We start from the raw sequence: 13,351 nt of genomic DNA, 5'->3' as shown, positions 1-13,351 counted from the left end.
TTTGACAGCGATTGCGTGTCTGCAGCCGAGAGCCGGGTAGAGCTCCCGCCCCCCACCCCCAACCAAGCGCAGACACCATGCGGCTCGCTTCAGCTGCTCCAAGTCCAATGACAATTTTAGTAAACATTTTACTGACCACAAAGAGTCTGACCAGAGAGCCAGCACCTTAGCTTACTGGCCACAGCGACTCGCACAACCAGGACTGAGAGGGGCTACCAAGGGCCAGGCAGGTCCCAAGTCCCACGCATTTAAGCCAAACTGTCTGGCATCACACAGGGCGACCTGGAGGCTGACGTTGGCCCCCACCACTGTGGTGCCCTAACTCCGCAGGGGTGACATTACAAGGTACTACCCGAACACCCCTCCTCCTCGTGACCTGTAGCATGGACCTCAATAGCCTTCATCCAGCATTTGCCAAAAGGGTCAGAGCCAGGAAAACTGTCCAGTTAGAAACATGAGAAATATTTAATAATACAAACAATTCCAAAACTCACAGCAAAAAGGGCAAAGTAGTACTGTATAAATGAGCACGCAGAATTCTTGCGCTATGGGTATCCAGACGTGCCCCAGCTTACGTGCTGCCTGAACCTAGGACCTTACCTTGGCTGCAGCAAGGATGTGGAAGTGTTTTGTAAAAACACAAGCTGGCAACAATGCAAAGCGCTGCTATTGTTAGCAATAATGCTTCTCTGAGGCCAAAGCCAAACATTACCACAAGGGTTAGTTAGAGGTGAGGCAATTACAGTTCAGATCAACCATCAAGGTCACATACCAAGTCTGATGTTTGACTCACACGTTGATTTGATATACACAAAAGACACAGATTGATGATGGCCTAAGAGGAGGCCAGGAATTTTGAATGAAGAGGAAATACTACCCGAGTTACATGTGCACAGTGATAAAGGATGGGAGGACCAGCAGCAAGACGGGAGGCCCACCTCTACTTCACCCCAGGACAGACAACTGGAAGCCAGAAATGAAAAGAACCCAGAGGAACTGAGATAGTCCCGGCACGTTAGGCAGATGCATCGATACACACTCGTTTGGGAATATATACACATGACTGACCTTAAAGTTTTAGAAAAACATACAAAATGGATCTTGAAATGAAAGTAGGCTGAGTATTTCAAGAAAAAAGATGAAAGCCGGGCCAGTTCTAAATCCAAGGCCTTCAGAACAGAGCCCAGTCATTTGAGATCTTACAACCTATGGCACAGGTTGGACAGAAGGGAAGGACGGAAACTAGCCCTAAGGCTGCTCCAGCGGGGTGAAGACGAGCAGGGTGGCTGAGTGAGGGCCAACCGCAACACTGATTTATCAGGGTCTTTAGGTGCAAAGCAAAGGAGGCAGACTCAGTTTTTTGAAGGTGATCCTGAAGGAAAGGGGAGTGTAGCTTTTATGTGTACATTTATGCCAGCAGTAAATGTGGTTTGCATGTTTTAAAATAATATTCATTTCTTTCCCTAAAAAAAAAAATTACACAAAATTCATGATGCTTTTACCACTGTGACATGTGGAATGGGATACTGAAAATGTTTAAGTCCTAAGGGTATCTAAAAATTTGTACCACCCTTGGGTAGAATATGTGAATTAATTCCAGACAACAGCACTGACAGTTGATAATAAGTACTTCACATACCAGGAATATAGAAGAACCCTCCTGAAAACACAATGAAAATATTCCCGGGGATATGCACACGCATGAGATCTGTGCAAAGTGAATACAATTTTAGAAGCACGAGAAAATGTGCCTATTAAACAATTCCACTGTGGTTACCTTTCCTCAACAGTGGGAATAATCACCCTCTTATTTGCCCATTTTGGGGAAGCACACTCTGGGATTTTGCATCTTCTCATTGCGAGGCAAAGCCAGGGCTCTGCAGGTTTAAACAACATAAATCACTGAACAAGAGCTGCGCCTTCCATGTTCCAGGCTGGAGGTCCTGGGGGCAGTGCAGCAAATGAGGCACATAGAGCATGACCGTGTTCATATGACAACTACATTCTAGAGGGGCGAGCATCAAAAACAAAATAATATAAAAGTGCTATGGAGGAGAGTAAAAGCAGAGTACAGGGAACAGAAAGTCTGTATGTATTTGATATTTAATGCAGAGGGGCCAGGGAGCAACTCAGATAAGATGGTGATCACACACAGGGCTGAGGGAGTCAGCGGGGGTGCCCCAGGCTCCCGGGGCAGCTGGCCAGAGAGGAAACAAGTGCAAATGGGGGGCAGAGGGTGAGGAGCAAGCTGGTGAGTCCCAGGATGGGATGGCATGGCAGACACAGGCAAATGTGGGAGAGGGGTTCTGGAAGGAGGGGTGTGTGTGTGTGTGTGTGTGTGTGTGTGTGTGTGTGTGTGTGTGTGTGTGTGTGTGTGTGTGTGTGTGCGCGCGCGCAATGCATTCTCACAGGCCAGGGTGAGAGGTTTGGGGACAGATACAGTGGAAAGATTTCTTTTCAGTTATGCTCATGTTTCGTGTCCACAGAGTGACGGCCAGCAGAAATAAGAGGGTAAATGTTAATGTTTTTCTCTTTGAGTTCTCTCTTTTCGCTATTTATATAGATGCATGTCTTTTAAGAACTGACCCCGTTGCTGAAATATCTAAGCAGTGGACAACAATAAGAAAAAACCCAAAAGCAAATTTCTTTCTAGTCATCAATTTCCTGGGCATTTGAACAAATGTCCTCAGAACAACTCCTCTGTTCCATCTTCGTTACAAGAGAATGGTCTCACTTTACTCATCCCATTCCTGCAAGAGGTAGTTCCTTATAATGCACATAGCTCTTTTTACAGAGGACTTCAAGAAGTTATCAAAGGAATGTCTTGCCTTTTTATAATTAATCCATATTGTCACTATAAAGAACTAACATAAGAATGTATGTCCCAACCACTTTCAGAAAGATCTGCAATGCGTTGCGTTCACTGGGCAAACCCAAAGGAGACAGATGGGGCCTGTCAAATCTTTCGTCTATGGCACCTATTTCACCAGGCAAGAAGTAGGTGTTAAAATTGTTTACTTCTAAGCAAACAAGATTCTGGGAAGGTTATGTGCAAGGGGGAAAGACAAAACTATGTATTTGCTCAACTCAACAAGGCTCTCTGCTACCTCCTCCTCATCCTGATCTCACATGCAACACTAAGGGATTCCATCTGCTCACTCAGCTATTTCACCCATCCTTTTGCATTCTTTTTAAGATCTATGGATAAAATCTATAAGTTGCAAACATCTGGACAGATGAGGTTTCATTTCAACAGCCCACAGAGGACATACCAAGGGACTGGTATGAGATTTTGTAATTAGGAGTAAAAAGTTGGCACTTCCTTGCCAAGGAACAGAGTAGGTGCTTAAAGTCACAGCAGTGGAATCACCAGGGAGGAGGGGAAACCACACGAGTCCCAGTGGGCACAAAAGGACAAGTCGAGGTGGCAGTGTGGTGCTGAGGTACTAAGCACCTCACACAGGCTCTGCCGAGTATGGGCTACATGACTGACTCCCACAGGGGCTGACCTCGGGCAGCAGTGGGGGAGGCAGGAGGGACGACATCTGCAGACCACTGACCCTGTGCCGGGCCCAGGGTGCTCAGTCCATATCTGCAGCTAATTCTTCACAATTAGGGAGTTTTGTCTCCTCTTGGAGGTACAGGATCTAGAAGACTGGGGTTTTAGATGTCCAGAGAGGAGAGTAGGCAAAAGCAGCACCTACTGTGATCTTTGTTGTTAGAGAAAGTGGGAATGAAATAGGCCAGGGCATTTTGCTTGCAGATAATTTATAGCAAAACGGATACTGATGGCTAACAAGGATGCCTGCCCGGTGCTGTAGTCATGCACCAGGGTTTACCTGCCTCCGGCAGACACTGATACCTTGGGGAAATTGACTCGAAAACAGTGACATACTGCCCGAGCTAATACAACAACAACCTTCCCAAGTGAACAGTCAGCCTCGCACCAACATCCTCCTCTTGATACACACATTCTCTCTGCTGGTTCTTCTGAACACCGTCACTTAATGAGGCACCTAACTCCTCCTGTTGTCTCTATTTATAGCCAGAAGTTATTTTTGAATGGTGCTGGGCACAAATACCAACTCAGTCCAGAGGAAACCTCAATTTAAGAGCAAAACTGTAAGACAATGAGTCAGCAGGTCAGGGGAAAGCTTGCTCAAAGTCACTCAGAAACCCCAGGTTGTCTTTCACTCGGTTTTCAAGGGTGAACATTTAATGACATCACGAACGCGGTTTTTTTAGCCTCTGCTCCCATTCCAAAGGCTTTCTGGACAAAGAGAGTCTAGCTTCCCTGGGTCAAGGAGGAGATTAAAAAAATTCAAGGTTACGAGAGAGGCACTATGGCCCCAATGCTTTTCACTGGATGGCCCCGACAGAGCCAGGCGCCACCCACCCTTTCCAAAACAGCAGTGATCCTCACAGCTGGCCCCCAGGAACACGGGACACACAGGGGAGCTCGCGAGGGCGCCTCATTGAGACCCTAGGACGGGTGAACTCACTGCTAGTCTTAATCTCTTGTTTGTGTTTCTATACGTTTCTTCCAAACTTAGCAGGCAACGGTGAATATTTTCCTGCGTGCTACCTGACCCCGTGGCCAGGCCCTCTACTTCAGTGCATGCAAGGGTCTCACACCCTGGCCTTCAGGCGCCTCACTGCACTCCACTCTGGATGCAAAGCACACCCCTAGTTAGGGCGCATGAAAGTTAGTTCCTAAGCACCTAGGCGCATGCAGGGTAAGACTCCATTCCTCTGATACCTGGACCCAAACTGGACACAAGAAAACTCATCACCACCACCACCACCACCTTCATCATCACCAACATCATCATCATCATCTTCTTCGTCATCTTCGTCACTACTGTCCCCAGAGAGAGCGAAGAGGAGGAAGGAGAAAGGGCTATCGGACACGCTACCGCAACAGAAGCAAAAGAGGTGGTCAGGGACAAAGGGAAACAAGAGGGGGCAGCTTTCACAGCCGCTGGCCTTTCATCACACCTCCTGCCCAAAGCTTGGTCTACTCACATGCAGGGCAGGAAGCTCCCTAATTACAGAGATGGGCGGGGGACACCTGAGTGAGGGGACACAGGCTTCTCTTTAGGAGATTGGAGTCAGAGTTGGGGAGGGGGACCCCGGGCCACTCCAGTGACACTGGGTCAGAGGTCATGACACTGGGCCCAGATTCACTCCCTTAGCCCTTTGGCCGGACTGGACTCAGCTCCAATGGGTGACGGCACAGCAAGTCAAAAGGTGACTGTGGGAGCCCCAACTCTCAGGTATGAACCCCAGCGTCTCTGAAGCTCATCTGCAGTGAGGAATGGCGTGTGAACTAGGCTTCAAGAAACAAAGTTAGGTTTTTTTTTTTTGTACAGGAAGGAGGCAGCGTGAGAAAGGAGGGGAGAGAGGAACCCACGACAGAGCAGCCCATCCTCTCTGCTGCCACCAGAGCCAGGCGGGGCGTGGGCTGGGGCATGCTCACACACTAGCTGGACACACCTAATGACCCCAGCCGGGAACACGTGCACCCAGGTCAGGGCCATGCGCGATTCTCCCAAAGCGCGTTAATCACCTTTCCCTGCGCTGCAAACAGGCACCAGCAATCCTGCTGGATAAATACCTAGGAGAAATCCTCAGGGAGGGCTGGTGGCTCATGGCACTGGGTGAGGCGGACAGCAGGGGAGGCCCCGTGCTGGCGGCTCTCGTTCTGGAGGAGCTGGCTGGCACTGCTTGAGGGCTACTAGTGAGGGCGGGGAGGCTGGGTGAGCTAGACAGTGTGGAGAGGCCTGCAGAGCGTGGAGTGGGAGAGGCTGAAGCCCCCCAGGGGTGGGCTACCGTGTAGGGGCGATACCGGGGAGAGGGGGGCTGGCTGTGGGGACCGAGGGACAGAGAAGGCACTGCCCCCTGGCTGGCTGCGCGGGAAGGGGAGGCCAATGACGGACTCCTCACGGGCACAGAGCTCCAGAGACTCGCATGGGGAGCCGGGCTCGTTTCATAGAGGCTACATTGGTTGAGAAAAGGCAGAAAGAAGAGAAAATTGAAGATAAAGTTGAGGTAAACAACTAAAACAAAAAAATCAAGCTTTTAAAGAACAGTGTAATTAAACGCTTCCCATCTCTCAGCGTACACATCCTCAGATACTCATCTAAGCAGTTATATTGTAAATGCTGGACTAATCGAGAGGCTCCACTTCACCACAGGCAAAGGCCTCTCTCCAAAGAATAGCGCACTATATCCAGTCATGGGTTTCTAGAAATCATTTTACCAACAATATAACCATGGAAGACCTGGACCAATCTGGAAAAGACAACACCCCCGCCAAGGCCTCAGTCCTTGCCCCCAGAGGTGACCTGTGCTTGTGAATGGCGTGACATCAGCCGTGAATGAAATTCCCTTCTCTCACACACACACACATCATGGTGATGTGGCTGCCACTTAGATGAGTGAGAGAACCACGCTGACCTGGACAGAGAGCCGGCCCCAAAGGAACCCACACTGCAGAACATGGGGCTTGTTCCTGGGTTGGAGCCGGTATTTAGCAGGAGGTTTCTGTCTGGTGACCGAGCTGCCGCTGCGATGGGCTGTGACGTAGCTGTCAGGCTGGCAAAGGGGTTTTCGTCTCTAGTCTGAGTGGACATCATTAGCACTTCCATTAAAATCTGGCCAATCAAGTCCTTAAAATCAGAGAACACTGTGGAAAGATAGAACAAAGAAGAAGTGACACAAGGCTCTTCGTGCACACAGCCCTCGACAGGCCAGATGGAGCCTCGGAGGCCCCCTCGGCAGGCCAGACCAGATTCTAGAACAAGAAAACAGACATCAGTGGAACACCTGGCGAAATGAAATAAATTTAGTCTGGAGCATAGTGAACAGCAGTTTCTGAGTCATGACAAACATACAGTGAAAATGTAAGATGTCAAAATAGGGGGGAGGGACAAAGCAGGTAGAGGAACTCCCTGCAGTCTCACAAACTTCTCTGTGAATCTAATATTATTGTATTCAAAATATAAAAAAGGGGAGCCTCTCTGGTGGCGTAGCAGTTAAGTCTCAGCACTATCACCATTGTGACCTGAGTGCAATCCCCAGCCAGGGAGCTGACCCTCATGCCACAACAGACCTTTCCTGTCATGCCCGCTGCTCCCCTCAGCAGTATATTTCAGTAGATCCACCTGTTCTGTTCCCCACTCTGTCTCTGAATCCTCTCACCCCCTGTACCTCTGGCCTGTACCCCAGTTTTTCTATGTATAAATAAATAAGTAAATCTTTAAAAAAAAAACAAAAACCCAAAATACAAAAAAGCTGAAGGCACTGAGTGTAGGAAGAAACTACTTCCGACTATAGAGTTTTACCAGACTCAAAATGCAAGTGGGTTAAGGTTTCTTAGTCTACATATGTTTTACATGAAGTGGACTGTTAATTAAAAAGTTCAAAATACATTATGAAGTGTCTGGGATTAGTCAGCAACTACATTCCAGTTTCCTCTCTTCCTTGCAGCTCCCAAATGAGGCCCTACAGGCTTCAGACAAGCTTTAAACATCATTACATAAACTTAGAGCTCTAACCCCTGTAAATCTTATCTGATCTGGTTCTTAAAAAATATCATCTATGTATCTGCAAGATGGGTTTGAGAATCTCAATTTTGAAAATAAGTCTAACGACAAGTCAATGGACCAGAATGGAGTTCAGAAATAGACCCAAATACATAAATTCATTAACATGTGATTTAGTCAATGTGCTATTTATTAAGCTTTTGTCCTGTAGTTTCAAACCATCCTTCTCTACTTAGTTTTATGATGTTGGGCTAGGACCCTAAATACACATTTAAAAAAGAAAGACTAACAACAAGCAGAGCGATTTGAACATGCAGAGGCTGGGCTCCTGTCCAGATCCAGAGTTAGCAAGAACCCGCCAAAGCAGAAGTGGCTGATCCATCCAGTAGGAACACGGGGACTTTTTTTTTTTTTTTTTTTTTGCCTGGGAGACAGGGACCCCCAAGAAGCAAAAGACAAACTCTGGAATATTTATTATTTCATTTAAGTTACATCTACAGAGGGTCTGCTAAGTGCAAGGCACCTCCCCAGGCACAATGACAAGATCCCCAACGTCAGGAGGCCCCTCCAGCGTCCCTGCCCCACCTCCCCTGGACTCCAAGTGACAGCTCCCTGTGATGCTCGGTCCTGCTGAGCATTTCGTTACTTGCTGAGACCGGGGCTTAGTATGGCCTTTCAAACAGAATCCGGGGAACACAGCAAAATAACAGTACGTTGTCGTGCCAGGCACTTTAACAACAGGTTCACTGCGCTGTCTACATGCAGCCTAGTGGGCTCATGAAGCAGGTGCAGGTCAGACTGAGCGCCTCCGCAGCTCCCTGGGACCCCAGTGCTTCCGCTTGGTGACAGAAACCAAAGCTTTCTCTAAGCCCCGTCTTATTGCAAAGGAAAGAGCGTCCCCCATGACACAACGAACACTATTAACTTATTTATATTGTTTTCTAGAAATCATGAAAGGAATGATTTTTTTACCAGTAAGATCAGTAGAAAATGGCCAGAGAGCAGCGTCCTCACCAAGAAGTATCCCTATAAACAAAAGTACAACCCAAATAAAGCAGGACAGAGTAGCTGTGGGTAGCAGTGAGGGACAGCAGACCTTTTCTCTTAGCACTGAGAATAGACAGCTGGGCTAGAGTCCTACCTTCTTTTGGGTTCTGTTTAAATTGTGCGGAAAGAGAAGAAAGAAAGATGACATCTCTGTCCCGGTCCTTCCAGGAGACACGAAAGATCTTACAGACCAGCTGTAAGGCCTGTTCTTCTGACACTTCAGCACCTGATGAAGGCTCCTTGTGAGGAAGAAGATGCAGGGGTTAATGTCAAGCGGAAGGAGGTCTCAGTTAGACTAAGTATTTCTCGGTAGAAATACTTAATCCTGATTTAATTCTTTCACTCATATGGACACTTCAGAAGTGCATATAGCTATTCACCCACTGATTCAGGAAAGACTAGACTTGTTGCTATGGCTTCTGAGTAAAACAGGCAGGTCTTGTGAGCTCACCACATAGTCGACAGGGGAGCCAAAGGGAGCAAGGACACAGTCGGGAAGTGCCAAGGAAGCCACGTGACCTGAGGTCTGCATATATCTTATTCATTTTCTTTCCTGAAGCCAAAGGACCAGATTAAATTCTAGGTCAACAACTAATTTTGCTCCCGGAATTATTCCATGATCTAACATTCCTTACTACTTTCCATCACAGATTAAATATATATGGAACTTCTTTGTAAACGTTAAAGAACTAGACCAAAAAAAGAGTCACACACTAGGAGGCTACCGCGCGGGACCCAGTGACCCAGCTGTGTGCTGCTGGACACCAGTAACAGTTACTAAGAGGAAGCAACATGTGTGCCGACACCAGCTCTACACTGTGACACACACGAGGAAACCCTTTTTCTAAATATAGGGAATTAACATATATATAAATATAGGGAACTTTTTCTAAATATCAGGTGACAACAAAATAGAAAGACTTCAAGTTTTCAAAAAGCTTCTTATTTGTGACTGGATCCTACACAGTCTTTGCTTTGGTTTCCAGTCATTTCCCTCAGAATACTACCAAAGAAGCAGATGACCTACTTGCTAAAGCAACAGAACTTAACAGAAAAATTCTAACTAGGGCCCCTCTGGTGGCCTCGAGGTTAAGTCTCAGCGCTATCACTGTGAAGGTCTGAGTTCGATCCCGGCCAGGGAGCTGACCCACATGGCGCGGCAGACCTCTCCTGACTCGCCCGCTGCTCCCCTCAGCAGTGTGTTTCCATCAGTCGGCCTGTTCTGTTCCCCACTCTGTCTCTGATGAATCCTCTCACCCCCCACACCTCTGGCCTCTACCCAATTCTTCAATGCATAAATAAATAAATCTTAAAACAAAATTCTAATCAGCTCTAAATTAATTTCGATTACAAACTAAATTAGCTGATAAAACATGGACCTGAAACAGAGATAACGGAAGCATTTTATCAAGTGAAAGGACCAAGTTGTAGTCCCACTAATAAAAGCCATTTAGGCCACTTATTTTTTTCCTCAAAAGGAAAAAAAATCACTACATGGGATTTGGTGATTTGGGTGAGTCAGCTCCAACACATGAGACATGAACTGGAGTTTACTTATTTATATTACCTGTACTAAAAACAGAAGCGAGGGCTTCATCTCTTACCAACCTTATCGCTGAGGCTCCTTTTTTCTCTTCGATCATTTTCATCAACCTCCATATTTTCAATTCCTGAATCCACATCCACCTGGGACATGCTTTAAGCACAAAAGACAAATAAGTTTTTCACCTTTTATAAATCCACCTAACGTCATAACTGCTGGTCGAGGAAAAGTTTTAAAATATCAGTCAAAGTCAATCAGGAGAGTAAAATGATAAAATTTCTTTTTTTTTTTTAACTAATTTTTAGGAGTTCTTCATATATTAGGATAGAAACATGCCACCACACTTGTCGAAAACATTTTTCCCAAGTTGTCATTTTCTTAGGCTCACTTTTGGAAAAAAAAATCAGGGTTTCTCTATACATACTATTTTTCAATGATATGTAATCACCCAGAGTCAGATAATAAAATCTGGCTAAGTACATATACTCTCTTCCCCCATAGTAAGTAAATAATTGTCCCTGCACATATTTATTGGAAAGACCATCCTTTTTATATACTGTGAAATCCTCTAAGTCATATGCCCAATTTTCACCTATGTGTGGGTCTATTTCTGGATTCTCATTTCTGTTCCAACAGATAATCTTCCTGTTTTTGAGCCAATGCCATGCTATTTTACTAAAACTTCACAATACGTCTCACATCTGCAAGGTCAGCACCTCCACCTCGCTCTACTTCAAGAGTGTCTTGGCAATTCCTGGCCCTTTGCTCTTCCACACATACCTAAGAATGAGTTTGACAAGTTTCTTAAAAATTCTGTTTGGACACCGACTAAATTTCATCCATTCTGAGGGCAAATGGGGAGAAATGACATCATTCTATCACTGAATCTCTCAATCCATGAACATGGTATCTCTCTCCAAGTATTTAGACCTTCTTTAAGGTCTTCTAGTAAAATTTTATAATTTTCTCCACTAAAATTTTATACTTCTTTTGCTAAATTTATACCCCGGTACCATCTATTTTTTAATGAGATTATGAATGGTACCTTTTAAAAAAGTTTTCCAATTTTTTTTATTGCTCGTACATAGTAAGTCGTTGACTTGAGATCAGTTTACTTAATACAGTTGACTGGATAGATCAAAATTTCATTCCCAATAGTAATGTTGTGTTTCTTCTACTCTAGCCCTCACTTGCTTTACTGTGCTGGATAGGGGCCCCATGTAGAACAGAAGCAGAAAGAGCAAACATTCTCATTCTTATTCCTGATTTTAAAGAGAGTTTCTAACTTTTCACCACTGAATATGAGAGTTGCCATCCTTTTCTGTTTTTGGCTTTTGGTAAATGCCATTTACATTAGTCAGAATAAGATAGGCTATGCTGTGGAAACACATATAACTGAAATCTTAGAGGCTTAACACTATAAGGGTTTATTTCTTGCTTACGCAAAGTCTGATGAGAGTGAAGCATCCTTACTCCATCTTTAATCTATGCCATCTGCAATACACAGCCTCCAAGGTCACTGGAGCAAGAGAAGAGAGGGATGGAGGAGGAACATCGGCTCAACTGCCTTCACCTAGAAGTGACGCGTGTCACGTCCACTCACAGTCTACTGGACAGAGCTTGTCCCCCTCTAACTGCAAAGAGGGCTGGAAATGCAGGGGAGCACAAGGAGTGTTTGTGCACTTTCTCTCTGCCACAGTCAGCTTAAGGATGCTCTTTCCTGTTTGCTAAGGTTTTTAATCATAAAATGTAGAATTTTATCAAACTTTTGCAACTATCAAGATTACAAGACTTTTTAATACAGAAGGTGGTACATGATATTTATAGATCTTGTAATGTTAAAAACCCTACATTCCTCAAGTAAACTCAAGTGAATCACGTTATGTAGGGTAGTTACTTTTAACTAAACTTTTAACTGAAATATCAGTACATAATTGTGCATAGATGTGTCACCCATATTAGGCTGAATCAACCTTCACAAAGTAAACACACTAATGTAATCAGCGCCAGATCATATAATTATTCTTGCCTGGTTTTGCTATGAAGGCTATATTCACCTTGTATAATAAATTCAACCAGTATTTCCTATTTTTTTTTAATTGTCTGAAATGTGTACAAAATCGAAATGGTGGAATTAACTATAAAATCACTGAGCAGGGCACTTTTTTGGAAATTGTTGCAATACTTGATTCAATTTGTTTCATGGTTTTTGATGATTCAGGTTCTCTCTTCTTGAGTCAATTTTGGGAGAATTTTACAAATTTATTTGTACTTTGCATGATTACATTTTTCATGGAATTTTCTCAGTAACAAATATTATCGAGTGTCCCCTCTGTACAGGGTCATTCTAGGTGTCAGTGATATCAGTGAGCAAAAGAGAAAAAAACCCCTCTGTCAGGGACCTCACACAGGGTGAAGACGAAAACAAACAATAAGCATCATCAGCAAAGCACAAAGCATGTTAAATCACAAGTGCTGTGGAAAGACGAGAGGAGAAAGAGCTGGGAAAAGGTGCAGGATACAGGCCTTTCCACCTGAAATGAGGGGCACCTCGCTGAGACATACCGTGGCAGAAAGAAGGATACCCAGTCCAGATGGTGGTGTTCCAGAAGGATTTTCAGTTTGATATTTCCACTTTCTTTTTCATTTGTAACATAGCGCTTCAGCTTTTCTCCTAGGGATCACTTAGCTGTGACACGGAAATCCTGATAAGAAGTATCTGCTATTGCTCAGTTCTAAATACCTTCAAATTTTCATTCTGGTTTCTTCTTTGATGCTACTTAGCAGCGTGCTGGTCTTAAAACTTCCAAGTGTATGAGGATTGTTTAAAGCTTTTTTTCCTACATAATTATATATTTCAAGCAACATAGAAAACATGGGTCTTGTGTGCTTCTGACTCCTGAAACTTTTCACCCTTCTCTGCCTTGTGTTCCAGGCCTGCCTTCTGTAAACAAGGGGAAAGCGGCTTCTGTTGCTTCTTACCCACCTTGTGCCTTTTCACTCCAGTGTTGTTACATAATTCAATTTCTTTTCTCCATCTTATCTATGTTGCTTGTCCCTCTTTTAAAATGTGTGCTTCTTTTTTCCCTTTCTTTGATTTAAATTTCCCACCTCCCCAGCCTGGCCCATGTTTTCCCTTTACTGGTTTGGAAGTAATATCCTTCCTATTCCTTTAAAACTGAAGTTTCACAAGTATTTGAAACAAAATAACTGA

The 13,351-nt window shown here is 44.8% G+C and overlaps 1 protein-coding gene across 3 annotated transcripts in view; it reads right to left on the bottom strand.

Moving 5' to 3' along the window:
* Positions 1-13,351, bottom strand: part of UBE4B (ubiquitination factor E4B) — a 92,470-nt gene that overhangs the window by 41,502 nt on the left and 37,617 nt on the right. The window contains exons 4-8 of one of the 3 annotated variants that reach the window (XM_037500572.2): positions 10,203-10,290; positions 8,689-8,833; positions 6,460-6,688; positions 5,618-5,998; positions 4,760-4,912 (exon numbers count right to left, since the gene is read on the bottom strand). In XM_037500572.2, the coding sequence (XP_037356469.1) occupies positions 4,760-4,912; positions 5,618-5,998; positions 6,460-6,688; positions 8,689-8,833; positions 10,203-10,290 (996 nt within the window). Of the gene's footprint in view, positions 1-4,759; positions 4,913-5,617; positions 5,999-6,459; positions 6,689-8,688; positions 8,834-10,202; positions 10,291-11,579; positions 11,657-13,351 lie in introns of all 3 variants that reach the window. The other 2 variants (XM_037500571.2, XM_037500570.2) reach the window with 2 other exon arrangements.

This window comes from Talpa occidentalis, unplaced genomic scaffold (genome assembly GCF_014898055.3).
Source record: "Talpa occidentalis isolate TD23 unplaced genomic scaffold, MPIMG_talOcc4v2.1 talOcc4.9, whole genome shotgun sequence".
Lineage (NCBI taxonomy): Eukaryota > Metazoa > Chordata > Mammalia > Eulipotyphla > Talpidae > Talpa > Talpa occidentalis.
This window is presented reverse-complemented; position numbering and strand designations above follow the sequence as displayed.